At 39.5% G+C, this 24389-nt stretch overlaps 1 protein-coding gene across 2 annotated transcripts in view; it reads left to right on the top strand.

Moving 5' to 3' along the window:
* Window positions 1-24389, top strand: part of htr4 (5-hydroxytryptamine receptor 4) — a 205173-nt gene that overhangs the window by 42935 nt on the left and 137849 nt on the right. For both annotated transcript variants that reach the window (XM_060836766.1, XM_060836767.1), the window contains exons 4-6: window positions 8407-8553; window positions 18367-18567; window positions 20704-20857. In XM_060836766.1, the coding sequence (XP_060692749.1) occupies window positions 8407-8553; window positions 18367-18567; window positions 20704-20857 (502 nt within the window). The remainder of the gene's footprint in view (window positions 1-8406; window positions 8554-18366; window positions 18568-20703; window positions 20858-24389) is intronic.

Raw genomic sequence — 24389 nt, 5'->3', positions numbered from 1 at the left:
TGATTCCAAATCTGTAGTAATAGGGTTGGTTGTTAACTACTCTTCGAAAGCGATTTTTGAGAAGATTTGTAGCTCAGGCTGATGATAAGTGTGCAAGTTAGCTCGTGAGCTTGAAGGTTTGTTTTCAGACGTTTCGTCACCATACTAGGTAACATCATCAGTGAAAGTCTCTGGTGAAGTGCTGGTAGTATGTTCCACCTCTCTATTTAGAGGTCTTGGTTTCTTAAGGCAGGTATTGAAACAAACAGACACAATGCAATCAAAAGCTATAACCACATTACCTTACATCAAAGATATGTCAGAAATGACTTCCAGACTACTCAGACCCCTTGGCATCATGGTAACCCACAAATCTACCAACACACTTAAACAATGACTTCTGAACCTAAGAGATCCAATAGATACCACCAGCAAAACTAACATCATTTACAAGATACCATGCAAGAACTGTAAAAAAAAATTGGACAAATCAGCAGGAAACTAGCCACCAGGATAAATGACCACCAATTGGCCACCAAAAGACTCAACCCACTATTACTAGTTTCCATACATACAGACAAAGAAGGACACCACTTTAACTGGGACAACACACATATCGTAGGCTAGGCAAACCAAAGACACGCACGAGAATTCTTAGATCAAGGCACTCTAACCAGAGCTCCATCGATAAACCCATTGATCTAGACCCTATCTACCTTCCCTTAAAAAAAACGGAAATGACATCATCCACCTTAAGAAACCAAGACCTATAAATAAAGAGGCGGGACTTACCATCAGCACTTCACCAGAGACTCTCACTGATGATGTTAATTAGTATGCTGGGGAGTCATGGTGGCTCAGTGGTTAACACTGCTGCCTCACAGTGCTAGGGACTCAGGTTCAATTCCAGCCTCAGGCAACTGTCTGTGTAGATTTGTACATTCTCCCTGTGTCTTCCCGGGTTTCCTCCGGGTGCTGTGGTTTACTCCTATAGCCGAAAGATGTGCAGGTCAGGTGAACAGGCCATACTAAATTGCCTGTAGTATTAGGCGCATTAGTCAGTGGGAAATGGGACTGGGTGGGTTACTCTTCGCAGGGTTGCTGTGGACTTATTGGGCCAAAGGGCCTATTTCCACACTGTAGGTAATCTAATCTAAGAGCGTCTGAAAACAAACCTTCAAACTCAGTGAGTTTACATACTTACCCTTCAAAAGACTGAACAAGGCATTTACTTTGAACGCAGTTAGGAATGAGCAACCATCACTGGCCTTGCCATGGGCCCTCACATCGCATGAAAATATAAATTTAGATTTAGGAAAGAAACTAATTTCTTCAGAAATGATCTCTTTACCACACACATACTTACCATTCATCAGCTCAGATACTTGAAATTTAGTGGAGCCAGTTCGATAGATATTTGAGTTTTCACCTGGTGACTCACACTTCAGAATTAAAGAAGAACAGATGGTGATGTAAAGTCCACACTGGGGGCTGTAAATCTCTCCAAGCTGTGCTCAGCTGGACACAGATGATGCGCCTTTGAGGTGCTACTAGGTATTGGGGGATATGGGGGCAGCAGGAAAGGGTGCAGTGTCAATGAAAGCGACATTAATTGCAGAAAAGCAGAAAATGTACCATGTACCTTATAATCACTTTGACCATGATTGCAGAATATAGAAGCAATAGCAAGTATGAGTGGGCTGATGCCACTGTTTGTTAAGTTTATTTCGCTGTGTGTTCAGTTCAAGTCACTGGGCATTGTCTTGATGTGTTCTTCTATGGATAGAGTGGCCAAATTCTTTGCAAATCAAATGTAGCAATCAAGTGAGTCTACATATGCCTCATGTCCACACACACTCAAACATTTATTGCCCAGAGGGCAGTTCAGAGTGAGCCACATTGCTGTGGGCCTGGAATCACATGCAGGCCAGACCAGGTAAGGATGGTAGTTTCCTTCCCGAAAGAACATTTTTGACAATCACCAATGGATTCATGGTCATTATTCGATTTTAATTCCAGACTTTTAAAAAAATTCAAATTACAATCTGCCATGACAGGATTTGAACCCAGGTCCCCAGAACATTATCCGGGTCTCTGGATTAACAGTCCAGCAACCTAACTAGACCATCACCTCCCCAATGATCTATGTCAAAGTTGCAAATACTTCGTACAAAAATACATATTATGAAAAAGAGTAGGTTATTTGACCCCGTCAGGCCTACCTCACCATTCTAAAAGATCATACAAAAACCTCACGGACAGGGAATTCTCAGTGGAGTGGGTGGCATAATATCATGTCATTGACCTATTTATCCAGTATTCACAATCCTGCCTATCCCTGATAATCTTTCTCCAGTAGAATGGTAGCATTGAGTATAGTTGGTCTGTGGGAGGAATGACAGTGAAAGGGGACACAGAACTGAGAGTATATTTAAAATGCTTTTACATCTGACCAATTGTTATCCTTCGAAAAACATTGAAGAAGTAGCCAATTTCTTGCCTCATTTCTCAGTGGTCAAGATTGCCCCCACACACTTGCTGACAGATCAAACCTTCAACATCATCAACCAAGAGATTTGCAGAATTCAAAGCAAGGATCTTAATGGCTTACATCACCTTCTACTGAAGCTACAAGGTTTGTACAATGTACAAGCAGAAGTAATCAGGTTGGGAGAAAATGTGTTGGGAAGTTTCCATTCATGCATAGAGTGACAAAAAAAGTTCTTATTTTGTGCTAGCTTTCTTAGCCATTCTTGTTTGCTGACAGAAAGTCACCTTTAAACTTGCTTGATCATGAATGGGAAGACACACATTGATAGAGACCCAGGGCCGACTTGTTTTGCAGCACTGCTTTGTATCAGCAACATTGTGAACATGGATGTCAGGGGTCTGCAAGAAGATTGGTCCTTCCACATGGTGCTCATATCAACCCATGTGTGTAAATGACCAGTTATGGTCTCACTGCGTCCAGGGTGACATTGGCTGGAATCTTATAATGTGGGAGTTTTATTTCCCCAGACTAACCTTGCAAAATCTCTGTATGTATTTCAATGTGTTCTTCCAGGAGGTGAACTCCTATGGTTGATTGGAGAGTGAGTTCCTGACCCCACTTGACCATTGTGTGAGTCTGCAGGTCAGGATGGGTGCCAACCTGACATAGGGATTTGGGCAATGCTCAGACAGAAAGGTGAGGGTGAGGGTGAGGCTATCATTCTCATGGATCCACCTTCAGATTACAATTCTAAACATCAGAAGGCCAAAGGCTGCTGGAGGCATTGGAATGGCAAGGCATCCTTTTATGTAGATTCACTTTGACTGTGGCTGTGGCCTTTTCTCCGTATAGTTACTTCGCTTGAGGCATGGCACCTTCTGCTCTGAAAATGACTCTCTCTCAGTGTCAGAGAAATTTGCCCAATAAGTTAGAGATCACAAAGCACAGTTCGAAGTGAAATTGACGAACAGTTTATTAATAGGCAATATCGCAGAAGAGAAACTGACTAAGCTGAAACAGTACAGACAGTCTGCCCAGGCTATTGAGGATTGTCATCCCAGAGCTGAGGATGAGACCAGTTTTTAAAATAATCTTGTACAATAAGGCTAATTAAAAATGAGGAGAATGCAATGTGTCTGGAAATGGAGTAATCTAGTTACAAGGATGCTAATTGAAAAACAGTTATCGGATGAATGTCCTGTTCCTTCACACAATGCAACATCCGGACAATATCGATGGTTCCATTCCTCTTCATAGGTAGAAGTGTTAATGTCTCCTCTGAAGTGGTGAGGTGCTTCCATTGTCTTGTTCTGGGAGCAGTGCTCTTGCTGGTGCTTTTCTATCCGACCTGCTCTTTGTGTGGCTTTGGTATTGCTGGGTTGTGAAACTGCCCTCAGAGCTTTGGGATAGCTGTGTCGCTCTGACATTGTTAGTGAGCTTGAAGTGTATTCCCTTTTCTGTGTGGGCTGTCTGGTTTGGCTTGTCAGCCTGCTTGGGCATTCAGGGTGTTTTTCTTTGTACCGCTGGCCAATTTTGCTTTTGTGGACCTATCGTGGGTTGGCAGGGTGGCAGATCTTTTCCCATACTTGGTGGTTAGCCAGCTTCACAGAGCTTCTAGAATCATGGAAGGCCATTCTAATTCTGGGATGAACCTGGCAGTGTTCTCCTTCATTGCATTTTATTGACTGTGCTTGTGAGTCGCTGCCAATGCTGGGCCTTTTATGCCTAGCTACCAATCTTTCTGAGGAAAGATTCTTCCCAATGTGAACAGCTGCTGGTGTAACATCTTCACCTTGTTCTTCCTCCTCCCCTTCTGCAGAATTGTCAGTGAATAGTCTGCGCTCTGCACTTTGTTTCTCCTGTAGCTCTGAGCTTCAATATTGAATATTGTTGTGCAGCACAGCAATCATGCTCAGCACACTTCATTTCAGGTACAGAAGGCTAGCTTAAGATCTGTCTAAACACCTGAAGCACATCATCAGGATGCTGATAGCTTGCTCATTCACACATATAGTGATTGTGTAGAATTCATTGGAGTGCTATTGGGCTTTAGTGGCTAAGTTACTGCTGGGAGGTGATGGCCCATTGTTAATCCTGAAACTAAGATAGGTGACCTCCTATGGTTGAATGGAGGGTGAGTTCCTGAGCCCATTGGACCATTCTGTGAGTCTGCAGGTCAGGATGGGTGCCAACCTGACATAGGGAGATGGGCAATGCTCAGACAGAAAGGTGAGGGTGAGGCTATCAGTCTCATGGATCCACCTTCAGAATACAATTCTAAATATCAGAAGGCCCAAGGCTGCTGGAGGCATTAGAATGGCAAGGCACCCCTTTATGCAGATTCACTCTGGAGACCTGAGTTCAAATCTTTGAATAGCAAATATGGAATTTGAATCCAACAGAAAAAAAAACTGAAATTAAGGGCCTGATAATGGCCGTTGTTAGGAAAATCCTATCTAGTTTACTAATGCCCTTTAGGATGGAAACGACCATTCATAACTGCTGTGGACTACATGTATCTCCAAACCCAACCACAGGAATGTGGCTGACTCCTAACCACCCTCTGGGCAATAAATGCTGGCCTAGCCAGCAACACACACATCATATGAATGAATAAGAATGAGTCAAGGACATATTCCTTGCTGAAAAGCAGTAATGCATGAAGGTCCAAAGATATCATGGAACTTGGATAAAGATATCCCAGCAGCTGTCATGGAATCTGGCTGAGTTTCCAGAAATATATTTTCTGTGGTTGCACAACAGCTGCACATTGATGGAGTAAAGGTTTTTGCAGTTCACAAATATTGCTGGGTAATTTGGGCAGGGTTGCTGGAATGCTATGTTTACAGTTAATGACACCTGTATATGTTTGAATCCAGTCAGAAACTTGAAACTCTGAAATCTTAGTGACCCTTCATTCTAACAAGTATCATTGTATGAAATGTCCACACAATTTCTGGCCCTCACAAACAACTTTCAATCTCCAGTCCTGTGTATTTCTAGCCACTGACTGAAATTTCCTAGAATAATCTCCAAGAGGATCCTGGAAAAACAGAGAACACAAATGTCGAAGGGCAGTGGCTACTTTCATACCATGTTCAGGAGTGAGAAGGTCTTCTTCGAGGATGCTATAGATGCCTGTCCATCACCTAACATAATAATAACAAATTGGATGCTGAGATCACAAACTGCTGGCTTCTCAATGCACCCACACTTTTGTTGATCTTAAAACCACCCCTCCAAACATACACAAATCATTTTGCTTCTCGAGTTTAAAATGCCCCTTAATAGTTTAGTCCCATTCAAAAGAAGACATGTAAGATAATGGAATAGTATTAGATAGCATACATAGGCTATACATCTCAACAATTGAACATTTAGTAGAGAATACAATAAGGCAACATGAGAGGGAAAACTCTTTGAGAGTTTTATATTTTATTAGATTTTAGTAAACTGTTTAAAAAGTAATGAGAAGAGTTGTGTTGTGGGACAGAAAGAGAAACAGCAGTGAAATTGAGATCATCCAATACATTGTGTACAGGCATACTTTATCACAGATAAAATAACAAAATTGTATCTGTTTTGAAAAGGTGAGGGTTCAGACACATTTATTGATTTTAACAGGAATGGAGATAAAATTGAAAATGTGTATCCATTAGTTGCTAAGAACAATCTGGAATCAGAGGTGATTACTTTTGAAGTACCAAATAAAGTGCATGTTAACACTTGGTTAAAAAAAGACCTAGAAATTCTGCCACAGACAGCACGTATTGATTTCACACCCAGTATGTGCTTCCGCCATATTGAATCCAGTTTCACCATTGGGGTCTCCATGACTCTATGGTGCATTGGAAATATATTATGGAGGTAGTAAAAACTGACAATCTGTAATGAGTACTGTATCCATGGTAGGGGAGGACAAGAGAGGTATAGAAATTAGGGAGGGATCTATGATATACTTGAATTAATTAGCATTGTGAGGGAGCAAATATTAGTCATTCTAGCAATTTGAAAGTGCTTCTAGCAAAATTAGTTAGATGGCAGAAGGAACGCTATGTGCAATTCAATTCACCATACCATAGGAAATATATGATTGCACTAGAGACAATGCATAAGACCAGGATACTGCCTGAATTGGAATAATTCAGCTATAAAGAGAGACTAGATCGGTTGGGATTGTTTTCTTTGGAGCTGAGAAGGCTAAGGGTTATCTGATTGAGGTACGCAAAGTAGTGAGAGCATAGACAAGGTAGATAAGGAGAAACATTTCCCCCTGTAGGGGGTCAATGTTTCAGCACCACAGCTTTAAGATATGGAACAGGATGTTTAGAGGGGATTTGAGGAAAAATTATCACCCAGTGGAATGCAGGTACATCAAACTCAGTGCCTAAAAGGGTGATAGAGGAGGGAACCCTCAAAACATAAAAGACCTACTTAAATGAACATTCCTGATGATGGGCTTAGGCTCAAAATATCAATTCTTCTGCTCCTTGGTTGCTGCCTGATCTGCTATGCTTTTCCAGTGCTACACTTTTCGACGCTGATCCAGCAACTGGAGTCCTCACTTTCTCCTGTTTAAATGACTGTCTCACATGCTATAGCATTTAAGACTATGGGCCATGAATTAGCCATAGAAAATGAAGGGTTACAGGGATAGGGTAGTTGGATGGGCCTAGCTGGAATGCTTTCTGGAGGGTCAATGTGCACTTGATGGGCTGAGTGGCCTGCTTCCACACTGTAGAGATTCTTTGATTCTATATAGATTCAAGAAACAGAGATAGTTTCCCAGGTAGGAGTTATCTCCCTGTCCTGCCTCAGACTCCCTCCTCTCTCTTTGACCCAGGCCACATGATAAGAAGATTTAAAACATACCTTCTCAGCATTGGATCATCTTGAAAGTAGACTTGACCAAAGTTGTCAGCTTCTGGTGACACAGTTCACCAGTGTCAAGGTACCTAATGGGGTGAGAATCATGTGGGTGGCACAATAGCTCAGTTGCTAGCACTGCTGCCTCATAGCACCATGGATTTGGTTTGATTCCAGCCTCGGATGACTGTCTGTGTGGAGTTTTCACATTCTCCCTGTGTCTGGGAGAGTTTCCTCCAAGTGCTCTTGTTTCCTCCCCACAATCCAAAGATGTGCGGATTAGGTGAATTGGCCATGTATTTTGCCCATAGTGTGCAAGGATGTGTAAGTTAGGTGCATTAGTCAGAAGTAAATATATGATAGGGGAATGGGTCTGGGTGGGTTACTCTTTGGAGGGGTTTGGTGAGGACTTGTTGGGCCTAAGGGCCAGTTTCCACATTATAGGAATTCTAATTCACATCCTCGCTTGCCTCTCAGCTCTGAATGAGCTGGTTGGCAGGTGATCTAGTAAGTTCCCTCACTGGTTGAGGGTGGCATATTAGTACCCGCACTTTGACATAATAATGATGGGCAAATTCTGCCTGTACTTCAGACAATTGGTAATAAAATACAATACAGTATAGGAACAGGCCCTTCTGCCCACCAAGCCTATATTGCTATATTGCTATCATGCCTGCTTCCACCACCTCCTCTGGCAGTGCATTCCAGACACCCACCATACACTGTGTGACAAATATTCCCTGTACGTCTCCCCTAAACATTCCCCTGCTCACCTTGACCCTGTGCCCTTCTGTAGTAGATCTTTCCATTCTAGGAAAAAAAACATTTGACTATCCACCCTATCCATGTCTGTCATAATTTTGTAGACTTCTATCAGGTCACCCCTCAATCCTATTGATTAAATAATAAACTTGTTACCAATCCAATTCTCTTCCATCATGCTATCTATCACCTTGCATCTAGTATTTTCAAAAATGTTATGGTCTATGTTCCTTTTTATGTTGCATAATACATGTTGGTCAGGATTTGTAAGTGAAATTAATTAAATCTACTTTCTCTTTTGTTTTCAGTACAAGTGATGGTGAGCCACATGAAATTCCTGGTTTCTCTATACTACAGAAGACAGTTCTCATCACATTTCTTTCAGCTATTATGATGATGACTATTTTGGGAAACCTACTGGTTATGGTAGCTGTATGCAAGGACAGACAGCTACGGTGAGTGGCTATGTAGCAATCAAAATGTGAGTCAAGATCGAAATCTGTCACTGCAAGTCATTTTAGTATTTGTTGCACTTTTCTGAGTAAATGAATGACTGTGCTACATATGAATTAGCATAACAATATTTACTGAAGCATTTACAATATGCGTCAAGCAGTCATCAAGCTCATTCTGAAAAATATGTGCAGTTGCTATCCATCAGGAGGGCAAGGAATCTCTGTGGGCTGTGAAGTATCTCCATATAGAAAAATGCATTGGCTATTTTTTTTCCCCATGGGCAATTTCAGCCATTCAAAAATAATTTTTGCAAAAGACTGGCATTGCTAGTCCTACTCTGCTAATTTAAAATGGAAGAAAATGCAAGTTCCAGCAAAATGGAACCTCCAGCCAACCACCCACGCTGAAGATTTCAGGAAACCGTAAACTTCATACAACTGGTATTTACAAGGTTTCATGACTATTCATCAATTTAACCCAATACAATCTTCACTTCCAAATTGCACTGAATCCTCAAGAGGAATGAATAGACCAAAATTTTAGTTTAGAGTTCCTTACGTTGTAACCACTCAGAGGTGAGATGTTTTCAGACATTTGCTTCACCTCAATAGTGCTTTAGTGGATCGCTACTAGCTCAAGTTTGGCTAATAACTTTTAAGGCATAAAAGCTGCAATTTCCCAAGAAACTTGGAACTCCTGAAATATGCCCAGTGATATAGGACAGCAAGTAAATGTTCTCCTGGTCCTTTGACTAGAATTTCCTGACTTGCATCTGAAATACAGGGGAACACTAGTGAAATCAAGATCCAACCCACAATCTAACCCAGATCTTCAGTCACCTACAGCTTCCCTAGTTTGGGAATTTCAGGTTTATTATAGAATTATAGAATGTTAGGACAGAATGTAATGTAGGTAACAGGGCTAACGCGTGGTGCCCGGAGAGCCAGTAGTCACCCTGCGTCACCACTTTTAGAAAGGTCCAGAAAATTAAGCACCATTCAAACACTAAACTGGGCAGCCCTGACTTTTCCAGAAATCAAACACCACTGGAATGGAAGTCTCATCTGCCAAGGATGGGCCAGTTGGTCATCGGAAAATCTTCATTGCTTGGCAATGCCACCAGAGTGGCAGTCATGCATCCACCTGAGGCCAGGATTACTAGCAGGATAAAACTCTTAGGTGGATATTATATGCCACCCTTCCATTGGATTAAATGCCCTCCTGCTGTAAAGTCTGCCACAGGGGGTGACACTAAATTCCACCCCAAGAATTTTAACAGTACCTAAGGAGGTTTGTTGGCTCATTATATCCATTCTCTTTGTCGAGCAATCCACTCAGCCACAATTGCCTGCTTGTCTCTACTCCCACCACCCTGGTAGACAATGGGCTCCAAGTCATTATAAGTTGCTACACAAAAAATAAGTTGCTACACTTTTTCACACCTCCCATGCACTTTTTGCACAACATCTTAAATTTAAATTCCTCAGACCCTTGCACCATCAGCTACTGGGAATCGCTTTATTTTGTTTCAACCTGCCATGATTGAATGTTGAAAGTGGTATCCATAACGATAATGGATACTTTGCTGAATATCTACCAAACTTATATAATTCTGGAATGGTTCCTGTAGGTTGGAAATAGCAAATGGTACCACACTATTTAAGAAGAAAAAGAAAGAGAAACCAGGTACTACAAACCTGTTTGCCTTACATTATTGGTAGAGAAAATGTTAGAATATAAATGATGAGGCACTTGGATAACAACAATGGGATTGAGCATAGTCAGCATGGGTTTATGAATAAGAAGTCATGTTCGATTAACCTATTGAAGTTGTTGAGGATGCTTCTAACAGAATTGATAAAGAGAAATCATTGGACATAATATACTTAGATTTTCATGACATTTTTGAGAAGGGCCCCCACAAGAAGTTAGTTGACAAAATTATAGCCCATTGTTTAGAAGGTAATGTACAAGCATAGATTAAGGATTAGCTAAAAGGTATAAAACAGAGAAGGAATAAACAGGACATTCTAACATTGTCAGGCTGTGACTGCCGGAGTACACCAAGGATCAGTACTTGGGCCCCAGCTATTCACAGCATAAATCAATGAAGTAGGTGGAGGAACCAAATGTAGTATTTTCCAAGTTCACAGATGACAAGAATGTGTGCTTCTAAAATGTGTTTTTGTTATTAATTCACTGAAGACTAGAATGTGTTCTGTTAGGATGCCTGTTGTGTGTTAACCTTTATCGCAAGTGGATTTGAATAAAGGAGTAGCGAAGCTTTGCTTCAGTTGTATTGAATTTTAATTAGATCATCCTGGAGAATGGTGTGCAGTTTTGGTCCTCTTACCCTAGAAGAATACATTACCATTGAGGGAGTGACTTCTTCCTGATATGGTAAGACTGTCCTGTGAAGAGAGAGTAGGAAATTATGCCAGTATGCTCCAGAGTTTTGAAGAATTAGAAGTGATCTCGTTGAAATAAAAAAAACCTAAAAGGATAGATAAGATAAACACAGGTAAGATGTTTCTACTGGTTGGATAGTCTAGAACCAGGAGGCACAATTTCAAATAATGGGGAGTCTGTAAAGGACTAAGATGAGGAGAATTTGGGAATCGTTGGAATTTTCTACTTCAGCAAGCTGTGGAAGCTCAGCCACTGAGTATGTTTAAAGTGGAGACTGGTAGATTTCTAAAGACCAATGACAAAAATGGATTTGAAGATAGTGAGGATAAACAGGCTTTGAAGTGGATGATCAGCCACGATCATATCAAATGGCAGGACAGTTTCCATAGGCTGTTCATACGATCCTAATGTCCTATGGCCTTATACTTTACTACACTTCAACAAATCTCCCCTCAAACACCTTTGTCCCAAGGACAGCAAGCCAAGTTTACAACCAAATTTTGTAGCAATTGACCCCGCAACCTTGAAACCATTTTGGTAATCTCCTCTGTTCCTCTCAAGAATCCTAACATCTTCTTAAAGGTGACCAGAACTGGTTGTAAGAGCTTGTATTCAATACCTCCATTAATGCAGCTAAAGATCTCTTATTCTTTGCTAATTACTGTCTCAACATTTCTCATCTTTAAAATCTTCTGCACATGAACCCCCAGATTCCCCTGTCTTTGTACTCTTTTTAGAACTGTGCCATTAAAACTATATTGCCTTTTTCTGTCCCTTCTATCAAAATGCATCATCTCATAATTCAATGTATAAAATTCCATCGACCATTTATCTACCTGTTCTGTTCGGCAGTGTCCTGCTGTAGTAGATTGGTATCATTCTCACTGCTCAGCTACATCTTAAAGTATCACTGGCAAAATTTGAAATTTACTCTGTACCTAAATTCAACTCACTCATACGAATCCAAGAAGCTATAGTCGCAGAAGCAACCCCTGAGCAAAGAAACTGCCTATCTTCTGCTGTCTAGAAAAATAACTATTCACCATAACTGACTGATTTCTGCCCTGTGCCACTTTTCTTCTCATCCAAGCTGACTCTTACTGTCTTATTCCCTCAGCCTCAAACTTTGTTAGCCAGCCTTTAAGTAGTCAAAAGTGAGGACTGCGGATGCTGGAAACCAGAGTTTAGATCAGAGTGGTGCTGGAAAAGCACAGCAGGTCAGGCAGCATCTGAAGAGCAGGAAAATCGACGTTTCGGGCAAAAGCCGTTCATCAAGCCTTTAGGTAGTGCTGAGTCCTGGAATCTCCCAAGCTTCTATGACAGACAATAATTCCCTGAATACACTTAAAGTTGTTGCTGCACAATGCGTTTTAGGAATATGGAAAACAAAGGCCCATTCCCTGTCTATATACTAACTATAGAATCAACTCAAAAAGTTACAAACAGAACTATCAGAAATAAATCAGCAACAGCCCTTCGTGACACTGATTGCTTAAAAGCCTGTCTGAAGTTTTGCACTGGAATATGCAATGATTAGAAAGCCACCTTGGCTGCAGCACTCACTGCATGGATTCTGAGACTTGTGTGAATAAAGTGTAATTGTATTCACCCCATAATCAGATTGAAGAATCATTTCTGAGTAGAAGCATACCTCATGCAGAAAATATAAGTCAGAGTAGTTCATTTAATGGCAGATCGTGCATTTACGACTAAATCAAGAAGATGGGGTCAAGAGAAAAAAATATAAGAGACTGAAAGAAAATAGCTTTTAAATACAGGTATCCCCATAATAATTAAAAGCTGGAAGATTGGAATCCCCACAGGTTAATTGTCCACCAAGGTTCTTCATCAATAATTAAGACTATTTTACTGTTGAAACTTACCTTTCACTGAAAAGGATGATCTTTAGATTTTCTGCTGAATTTAATAGCTGTTTATTGTGTAAGTTCAGAACATTTGTACAATTGCATGTATTTCAATGCTGGGTATTTCAACAAGTGTTCTGGATTTTTTAAGGAGCATGCCATTGTTAGCAGTATTATAGACAAGTTTTTCTTGCTTAATCTATTGTCTTGCAAACTTTTTATGTTCCAATTTTGGAACAAAATATATTCATATTTCACTAAAATACTGGAACTAATGACTAGGAGTAAACGTATCTAATGCCATATGTTAATGTTCCATATGTTTATGTGCAGCACAACATCCAAGTGACTTTTCATTGCTTACTACAATTATAACCCTTTACACATTTCAATGGTTTATATATAACTTGAAATGCTTTATTTTTAAACAAGTCATGGATTTCTAAAACGCAGGGGCTTACCAAACAGAATGTAAGGCTCTGTTTGAAAAGCAAAGACGAGCGAAGTATCAGTTTTTATTTCTAATTCATAATTCACTAACAAAAAAAACTTTAAAATTTTGAAAATTGCTGTCTCAGAGAATTTTGCAAGCAACAGTAAAATAAAACAGGAAATTATTGCACCTGTAACTATGTTGCGTCAACATTTCTCAAACAGCTAATGAGCCATTTAATTAAGATAAATGCTTTGAGGCGCAGAATCTGTGTACATTAACATACTACACAGCAAGAAAAATTAGTTTTCAGATTAGGCTTTGAGTGTATATCTAACCCTTGTAACGAACAAAAAAGTGGACATATTCTTGATTGGGGAAAACGGACTCCAAGAATGTAAAAACGAAAATTGAAAAATAATATTTAAACAAAAGTGTCAATAGTATTCTGGTAGAATAAATAATACAATTTGAAGACAAGTATAAAACTCTGTTCCAAATATAACAGTAGAATAACAACAAAGGACATAAACGGACCTAAAGCAAGTTCTATGGGTTAGAAATATTCAAAAATTGCCTATTTGAATGCACAGAAATATTAGTCAGACAATAGCTTTGAGAAAAAAATCACTGGATGAAATTTGGCAATGCAGCAAATGTGAATTCAGGTTTATACACATTACATTTAATATAGCACAATGGGAGAGAAACATAGCAGAAATGGTTTTATTGGATAAAATCATCTGATTTAAAAACAAAATGTAAATGCATGCATTCCTGACTCAGACGACTGACTGTGTGGAGTTTGCACGTTCTCCCCGTGTCTGCGTGGGTTTCCTCCGGGTGCTCCGGTTTCCTCCCACAGTCCAAAGATGTGCGGGTCAGGTGAATTAGCCATGCTAAATTGCCTGTAGTGTTAGGTAAGGGGCAAATGTAGGGGTATGGGTGGGTTGCGCTTCGGCGGGTCGGTGTGGACTTGTTGGGCCGAAGGGCCTGTTTCCACACTGTTAGTAATCTAATCTAATCTAATCTAAAGGTGAATTGTGGAGGAATGGGGTGCTGTAATGTTATGATGAACATTCCATTTAGCGCATGCTACTGAGCTTGTGGACAATCTGAAAATATAATTAAAGTTTTTAAATACTTTTGTGATCACATAAACAGTGTTACTGAGCGAAAACTTATATTGTCAGGTAACTATAGCATTAAACTTGGAGTCTCACATGTCATTAATAAAGCTTTGGATGACAATTTATAAATAAGTGATCTATGTACTGTGCTCCTCCAATGCCATTATACATCTGTTGTAATAGTCTTCAACTATTTCCCTTATGTTATAAAGAAATGCAAGCCATCTGGAAAGTGCTGACGAGCCTGTGAGTCATCTGATGGAGAAATCATTTTCTTTCTTCTTGAGAAACATTCTTTCCTATAATACTGTCAACCACACTGACAAGAGAGTGCATTTTTGTTTAGTGAGAAAAGTGATTGAGTCCTTCATCAATGTTTCAGACTCTATTTCCATAATCAGGAAAATATGTAATGGATCAATGCTTTCACTCCTGATTATGACCTAAAGAAGCGATTCAAAAGGGATGAAAATTAGAAAATTGAGAAAACTACTAGGTGGAAGTAACCCAAGAGAAGATATTTTGTGTGGAAACAGGGAACAAGACTGACAGAGACAATTGATTTTGCAGCAGGTGAATGACCACCTTCCTGATGGTGGGTATAATTTGGGAAGTAAATTGATGGCAAATTAAAGGTGGATATGAACCTATTCTAAATGTGTCAGCATATCATACAGAGCTTTCCAAACACTTTGTTAGCTTCTCAGATTATAACTTTTGTGATTAAATTGGAAACAAACAAGAAATGGGTACCTTCAGATTTGCAGTTGGTTAAAGGTGGTGTAGAGCAGGAAGATAGTCTTCCTCGTTAATTTGGAGTGAGTAGAAATTGCTTTACATATATGGAAAATGTTTATGAACCAGGAGAGTGAAGGTTGAGCTGTTGCTTATGCTGTTGTGGTGGCTGTTCAAGGAGGTCAGGGCATGACTGTCTGTGAAAGGGAGGATGGCGATTAACCAGGGAGATTAGAGCATGACCATCCAAGGGAGGGAGATCAAGTTGTGTTACCCCTATGAAGGATGATGTGAGACAAAGTTGGGGAACTGGAAGAGAAAGAACGTCCAATTTCACTGACAGCAACTCAATCATGATAACTGGTTACCAAGGTTGATTGATAACAGATTAATGATGAGGCTGTAATTGTTAAAGGTAAAGAAAGGCAGTTAGGATGATTAAGGATAATGGCATAGCAACAGTGATGAAAGGTGTAGGTCTGGGATGTAAGTTTGAAGCTGATGTGAGCAGCTCTAGGGCAACAGACAGGCATTTTTTAAGTGCATCTTCATAACTATTATTTTCCCTCTAAAGGTGTGATGGTTCCAAGGCTGATTATTAGCCCTTTGAACTGTTTCATGATTTTTTTTTCCCGTGGCTAACAAGGCCTGGTGAGTGAAGAGCCTACAGGTAGAATCACTACAATGCCTCACACAGACAGTTTGTTGAGAATGAGGGTCACAGAAGGTTGGCTAGTGTAATGGAGGGATGTTTGATGGTGATTAAGCCAAGGTGAAAGGTACCTGAGAGTGGGTGCAACAGAGTGATTTGCAGCTCCAGGAATCCAAGTGTGGCAGGTGAAGAGGGGTTGGTAGCAGTTCAAAATCCTCCTCTCAGACAGGCAGGAAGGTGCTATTGGGTGCCATTTAAATGTAGTGCTGAATAGTTGATTGTGGAGTTGGTGACTTCTTTTATTTGGTTTAATTTGATTTATTATTGTCACATGTATTTAGGTACAGTGAAAACTTTTGTTTTGCATGCAGTAGAGGCAGATCATACCGTACAAAGTTCATAAGGGTAAAAGAACACAGCGAGAAATACGATGTTACAACTGCAGAGAAAGTGCACAAAGAGTGAGGTCAAATTAAATTTAAAGTTTCAGAGGTCCATTCAGAAATCTAATAACAGCAAGGAAGAAACTGTTCTTGAACCTGTTGGTCCAGGCATTTAGGCTTTTGAATCTTCTGCCCTAATTAGGAGGTTGGAAGAGATTATAACAGGGGTGGGATGGAACTTTGATTATATTGATTGCCTTTCTGAGGTAATGAGAAGTATAGATGAAGCCAGTGGTTGGAATGCTGGCTTGTGTGATAGACTATGCTGTGTTCATAACTCGGTAGTTTCTTATAGTCCTGGGCTGAGCTGTTGCCATGCCATTTGTGTTCAGAATTGGCAAGAGTCTTCCTGGATAGGCTGCATTTCCTTAGCATTCTGAGGAACTAAAGACATTGCTTTCTTGACCATTGCTTCAACATGGACAGATTACTGGTGATCATTACTTCTAGGAATTTTATGCTCTCTACCATCTCTAGATTGGGGTGTGCCCTCCATCATGCTTCCTGAAGTCAATGACCAGCTCTTTCATTTTGCTGATGTTGAGAGAGAGATTGTTATCTGTACAGCACCAAGCATTCTGTCTTTTGGTTTGTATTCTGTCTTATCATTGTTTGAGATCTGGCCTAAAATGGTTGTGTCGTCAGTGAACTTGTAGATGGATTAGGACAAAATTTGGCCACACAGTCATGACTATACAGGGTATATAGTATTGGGCTGACTATGCAAGGCATTGATGTAGAGGATTGTCATGAAGGAGGTGCTTTTGCCTACTCTTATTGATTGCGATCTGTGGGTCAGGGAGTTGAGGAAACAGTTGCAGAGGGCGGAACAGAGGCTTAGGTCTCGCAGTTTGAAGAATCCTTTAGGTAAACCTATGATGTTGAAGGTGAAGCTGCAGTAGGTGAGTAGGAGTTAGAAGTAGGTATCCTTGTTATCCAGATGTTCCAGGGATGAGTGTAGGGCCAGGAGAATGGCATCTGCCATGGACCTGTTGCAATGATATGCAAATTGAATGATATCAAGAAAGCATGGGAGGCCGGAATTGAAATGAACAATGATTAACCTCTCGAAGCACTTCATGATTGCAGAGATCAGAGCCATCAGGCCATAGTAGTTAGGGCACATTACATGAGTTTTCTTTGGTATTGGGATGATGGTGGTCTTCTTGAAGCAGGTGGGGGCTTCAGCTGCTAGTAAGGAGAGGTTAAAGATGTCAGCAAGTAATCCCGCCAACTGGTATGTAGGATCTGAATATCCTGTCGGAACCTCCATCTGGTCCAGTCGCTTTCTGTGGGTTCACTCTCAAGACGGACAAACTAATGTCTGCAGCGGTAACTGAGGGAAGAGGTGCATCCAAGATCATCAGGCAGGTTCCACCGTTTCACTCACCTTCTGTTCAAAACAAATGTAAAATGCTTTGAGCAGATCAAGGAAGGATGTATTTTTGTCTGCTATTCTGTTCTGCTTCGCTTTGCAGCCCATTACGTCATATAGGCCTTGCCACAAACAGCGGGAGTCGGTGTGATTATGGGGGTTTCTGGCTTAGTCGAAAAGTGTGGCGCTGGAAAAGCACAGCAGGTCAGGCAGCATCTGAGGAGCAAGAGAGTCGTCATTTCAGGCATAAGCCCTTCATCCTTTTTCTGGGTTTTTAGTTTAGTCTGGTATTGCCTCTAGGTGTTTCTTACGGCTTCACAGACGTGATATCTCAATTTCCTATAAAGATCAGGATCTGACCTGAACACCACACACATTTTCTCTGCCACTGCTGTCTATTTCGCTGTGCACTCAACTGTGTTAATTTTCTGTCCATCTTGGGATGGCTAGTCACCTGGCAGTCACAACTCCAGATGGAAACCCTGCTCAACTTCAGTCTCATTATTGGGATGCTTACAATTGTTATATGATTCTACTCTTAGTCTAAGGCTGTTGTATGATATCATGGAATTCCATTGTGATTATTTCATGGGATAAATGTTACATCGTATATCGAGTGATTGTATTAAGTGTCACGATATTTGCCATCTCTATACTTTGGTTTATATGAAAATTCAAAAGAATACAATTACTTTACTTGGGACCAATTTTTACAATTTTTTCTGCAATTTTATAAATGAGTTTTAAAAAAATATTCTGATTTATTATAGGAAAATCAAGACCAATTACTTTATTGTCTCTTTGGCATTTGCTGATTTGCTTGTTTCCGTCATGGTAATGCCTTTTGGAGCTATTGAACTAATACAGCAAAACTGGATATATGGAGATAGATTTTGTCTTGTCCGGACTTCACTCGATGTCCTGCTTACTACAGCATCTATTCTTCATCTGTGCTGTATTTCCTTAGATAGGTATGTACTTTTCTATGCTGTGTTCTTTTTAAAATAGCACAGGGCAGTATTTTAATCATTTATGGTATACACACTTCTTAAAATATTACTTTAACGATAACCTTGTCATTTTTGAAACTTTGGAGCAAAATATGTTTTTTTAAGTTTCATGACTCTAAACTGCTATGTTTTAGTTATAAGCTGACAGATAATCTTCAGCATGGAAAAATCAATTTTAGGATATATCATAGATTTCATGGATGCATTGATAACACAGCTTCACATCTCAAAATACAAAGCAATAATCAAAAATCACAGTATCCTTAATTTTTTTTTAATATGTCCAATTATTGTTACTCATTATGTGAAGAAGTGGTAGACGTACAGTAGTTTCACTAGTAATGCTCAAATGGAAATTTGATATGTACTTATTAGAAGAGAAATCCACAGGGCTATAGAGGTTTAAAAAAAACAGATAAGTGGAACTGATAGAAGAGCTTTACCAAAGAGCCAGAACTGACACTATGGGCTGAATGATCTTTTGTGCTGCTTATTTCTATGACTATATGATTTTCCATTAGGAAGTTTTTTTTCAGGAAATTGCTTCTTTCCTGTTCTCAGGATATGGTGAAGTCTGGCAAAGTCACCTTAGTGACCTATTCCGTCTAACTCTGAGAAGATAGTGGTGGGCTTTCCGTGTAAGACTACAGCCATTTTGATGGCTGTACCTCACAAATATTTTAAATAGTGCATTCCAGAGACCCAATGAGAGGATTCAAATATACGCCCTAAAACGGGTGATATGTGACTTGGAGGAGAATTTTGCATTGATGCTGTTTCACAATTTCTTATATAGTTTTCATAATTCCCGTAGATAGGGACCACGAGGATAGGAGATAAGATTAAAGTGCACTTAGTGAATTGCTGCAGTGCATGTTGTAGTTAGGAAGTACTACAGTAATAGTTTCCAATGGGATTGAAAATGGTGGTTATTGAGCCTGGTGGCACAAAGCAATGTATGGAAGGTACTGATGTTCCTCAACTCCACTTCTGTGTTCAACTGGCTCATTAGGATTTGGCTGATCTGCTTGATATAATGAATTAAAGGTAGACATTTGCTGTTGTACTGTATTGACTCAAATCGTACATGGAAAGAACATATAGAGATGTCTGAACATTGCAAATTTTGTTATTATCTCAATTTTTAGCCTTGAAAAAAAAGGTTTGGCAGATTTTGTGGTAATGATGACACTGCTATCTGACCTCATTGCTACTAAACAAAAGTCAGAAGTCAATGACACTACGATATAGTCCAGCAGGTTTATTTGAAATCACAAAGTGACTTCACCTGACAAAGGAGCAGTGCTCTGAAAGCATGTGATTTCAAATAAACTTATTGGATGATAAGCTGGTGTTGTGTGACTTTTGACTTTGTCCACCCCAGTCCAACATTGGCATTTCCACATCATGGCTAATTAAAACTCTTGCCAACTTTTGTGAAAAAAGATGAAACTGACAGTGGTCAAATCTACACATAAACCATTATTCAACCAAAGATAGGAAGAGGAAAAGGTCATTTTTAACCTCGACACCTATTCTGCTGTTCAATGAGATTCATATTTCATGTGCCACTTCTGTCCTCGGTCTCAATACTTTTGGATAACAAAAATCTATCAGCCTCAGTTTTAAAATTAACAATTATCTAACACCAATTGTTGGGAGCAATGAAGTGTTCCCACCCTTTGAGTGTAGGGGCATTTCTTAATTTTACTCCTGAAATGTCGCTGTCCAATTTTTAAACAAGGCTCTTAGCAGTATTAAGTTGCCTCCAAAACTAAAATATTCTTCTAAAGCATAATGCCCAGAGCTGATAGCAATAATACAAGTTTGTTCTAACCATGATTTTGAATAGATGAAACTAGATTTTACCCACTTGAGTTCCAATCCCCTATTTAGAGAGGCTAGCATTCTGTGAGCCTTTTAAAATTATTTTCCATTTTTGTTCATGACATTTTAATGATCTATATGGACATTGCAGAGGAAGAAATTGAAGACACCTAAAGCAATAACCATGGGATTAAAGCAAAGAGAGATTAATATTTGAAGATTGGAAATGAATTATTGAAAGAAGTGAACTTTCTTTATTTTGTTTGCTAGGTACTACGCTATCTGTTGTCAACCTCTGGTTTACAGGAACAAAATGACACCCTTGCGCATTGCAATAATGCTCGGGGGTTGTTGGATTATCCCATCATTTATTTCATTCCTACCTATCATGCAAGGCTGGAATATCATTGGAATACAGGAACTGGTAAGTACTTCAAACATAATAAAATTAAATCATGATATGTATATGCAGTGAAATTTACAATATCCAACACAGACCAAGAATAGGTACTTCTGCAAATCAAAATTACTGATAAGCGAGAAATTTATCTTTCCAAAAGTAATGCACAATAATTCTTTTTTCTGAACTCCGTTATGTTGATCATTCTGACTAGGTTTCAATTTCATCTTCACTTCCAAAGAAAGTACGTGGGATATCTTTCAAGGTCTTTTTTTGTATCTTGCTTTTCCGAAAACAGCCTGTATTTTGCATCAATGGGGCAAGGAGCAAATGTTTTGGCTGTTTCTTTAAATCTTGCTCTCTGGAAGCTTTATGAGGTGTGAAGGATGTTCACCTCTTGATCATGCGGAAGGCCTCTTGGCCACTCATCATATTTACTGAATGGCTCTCATGAGACAATATGAGCTGATTTGTCAAAAGTTAGCAGTGACACTTGGGACTTTGCTTGTAACTCTGTGCAAATTGTTAATGGACAAAAGCGGGCTGTTGCTGCGTCAATGTGAGTTCTCAGTGCTTTTAAAATGAATTGTTTTCTGTGTGATGTGAGTTTTTTTCCCTTCCAATGTGACATTTTTTCAGTGCAATAGTGTGAAGTATGTCTCCCTCCCCGCCTGGCCCAAATTGAGAATCCTTTTACAGATTAACTTGGAGAAACCGACTAAGAATTCTACCAGAGTAGCTGTATATGCTTTTGTGCATTTGGTTGCATTGTCTTTGGAGATAAATGGGCTGGCGATGGTTGACTGTATGGTCGTTTCACAAAATGCTGATTATCATTAGATACCTCCAGCAGTTAAAGTTCTAATTTTTACTGGGAGAGATTGCAGATTCTGGATGGTAAATCATCTGGTTAGCATGGCTTCAGAGAATGTTACATATCAATGTGTCACACGTGGAAAATAACTCCTTTTGATAATTATATAAAATTACTCCAAAGCCCTTTAATGTTTTGTTGTCTCCCAAATCTGTGCCTATCTTTCCATTTTACTTTAAGGGTTCTGCTCCTGAAGCACTGAAGAAACAAAAGACCTTCCATGTGACTGTGCTTATGGTAATCCATCCCTCCTCTTACTACTCAGGTTGTCTGCAGCTTTTGGCACAATTAATCAAACTATTCTCCTCAAACTCCTCTTTTCCACTGTATAGTTAGGCAGAGCAGCCCTTGCTAAACTATCTTTTTTTTAAATTCATTCATGAGATAAGGACATCACATGTTTATTGTTCATCCCTAATGGCCCACAGGCCAGTTATGAGTCAGCCACACTACCATGCATCTGAACAAACATGTAGACCCAACCAGCAAGAATGGCAAATTCCTTTTCCCAAATATGTAAGTGAACCAGTTGTTTTTTTAATGACAATTAACAGTGGTCACTTGATCACCATTAGAGTAGTTTTTATTCCAGATTTTTATCAAGTTCACCCTCTGCCATGATGGGATTTGAACCCATGACCCCAGAACATTAACCTGGGGTTGATAAATTACTAATCTAATCATATTACCATGAGTTCAATGACATTATCATTAGACTTATGGTAATATGTCCACCGACATTATCACTGCACCACTGTTCCCTGTCATATGAATTGTAGTCAGAAAATCATCTGTAATGACTTATCTTCCCACACTCTCACGACTAAGTCTGGATCTCCCAAGGTTCTACATTTGACCTCCTTCTATTTCTTATCTATGTGCTACCCCTCAGGGAAATAATGCTAGGAAAATAAATTTATTGAGCTGTTGCAAAATGGTGATGTTAGAGATATATTTCTGGTACCAGATTACACATTGAATATCTACAATATCCTTGTGATGCCAACTGACAGCCATGAGCTTCCTGCTGCTTCTCCTTTTCTTTAAAAACAAATATGTAATGTTCATCCCATCTTAGTTTGTTTACTTCTATTCTGCAAAACCACAACAGTGGATAGAGGGAAAAGGCACAAGCTGAAAGAAGCAAAGAAATATGTAGATGAGAAGAATAATCACAAGACATAGCTCATGGTTTGTGGGGTTCAATATTCAAAGGAATAATGAGAATGATATTTAGGAAGGAGATATGAATACACCATAGTGTATTGATAAATTCAGCGGTTCTCTTGGAAAGCGTAATGCCACACTGATACAGGGAGGATTTTCTCACCCACAGGAAATAGGCTGCAAGATAAGAAGATTCAGCCTTCTACAAACTATGTGTTCAATAACAAAAACCTTGAAAAGTCAACAAAAGTCCTATTGTACAGAGCTGTTGTTATCTCCATACTGCTGCAGTGTAGCAAGCCCTGGACTGTATCAAGGAAATAACTGCTAGAACAATGAACTATGTCTCCATGTAATCTTTGAATTCAATTGGAGGACCATCAAATAAATACAGTGTCCTTCTTGAAGCCACCTGAATGAGCATTATGCAAAATTCATGAAAAACCAAATATGCATTGTACTGAACATTATCTAGATCCTGAAAAGTATTTCTTCTGCTGGGTCGTGTTCTCTTAACTCTCAAATGGTCAAAATTTCAGTGAAGGAAAAGAAAACAGTACATTGACACACTGAAGCTTTCTTTGAAACACAATGGATGGAAGGAATATGCTACACATCATTCAAAATGGCAACAGCTTGTCCATTAAGCTGCTTCATGCTTTAACTGCAGTCTTAGTGATGAGGCAAAATGTTGACAGAGAAGGAAAGAAAAGGAAACAAATCCAGATTACGCAGTCTCATGGGATGTCCAGGCCTATGACTTAAAGCTTTGCAGGTTGAGAATTGTTCAGTCACATGAAGATCCCAGAAAAAAACCTCACAATTCTGAACAGACATGATCCTTGAATCAGAGAGATAACTAAGCACGATGGTTCTACACATTTTCAACTTTTTAAAATTAGGCTAATCATACATGATAGAGTATAAATTTTAATTAAAAATTGTTTTTTTTTGCGTTAAACCTATTTTCTGCTCTATTAAGAAAGCAGCATCAGGTTGCTATTCTTAAATAAATTAACAAGAGCAATATAAGTGCAATTATACACTGCCTGATTGCACTGGTTCATAGCAGAATCGATGATTTGGAAATTGAATAAGCAGAAACTTGAGTGAAATACCCTCCTGAAAAACAGTGCAGTGTTGAGTCTAGATTGCTGTTTGTGTCCAGTATGAAAACTTTTGGCCCCTGTCTGATATTCCTATCCATTAAAGTCAATCTTTAATTGGGCATCCAAATTGATAATGGGGGTTTTACAAATCCAGTGGAGCTGAAAGTTCCACCCTGCAATGTCATTTGTGGCAGGTAAGAAAGCTTTTTATTTTGATTCAGACATCATTGCATGATTTCACAACTTCATTGGAATTTCTAGCAGCCCTCCTGCCTAGAAGCAGCCGGGGACCAGTCCGTGTCTCCATGGAAACACAGGCTGCAGATCTATTTGTATTGACAAGAAATTAGACAGCACTCTGCATATTGGATTCTCGGTCATGGCAGCTGTAATGCATTTGGCTGAT

The sequence above is a fragment of the Hemiscyllium ocellatum genome, chromosome 16 (assembly GCF_020745735.1).
Source record: "Hemiscyllium ocellatum isolate sHemOce1 chromosome 16, sHemOce1.pat.X.cur, whole genome shotgun sequence".
Lineage (NCBI taxonomy): Eukaryota > Metazoa > Chordata > Chondrichthyes > Orectolobiformes > Hemiscylliidae > Hemiscyllium > Hemiscyllium ocellatum.
This window is presented reverse-complemented; position numbering and strand designations above follow the sequence as displayed.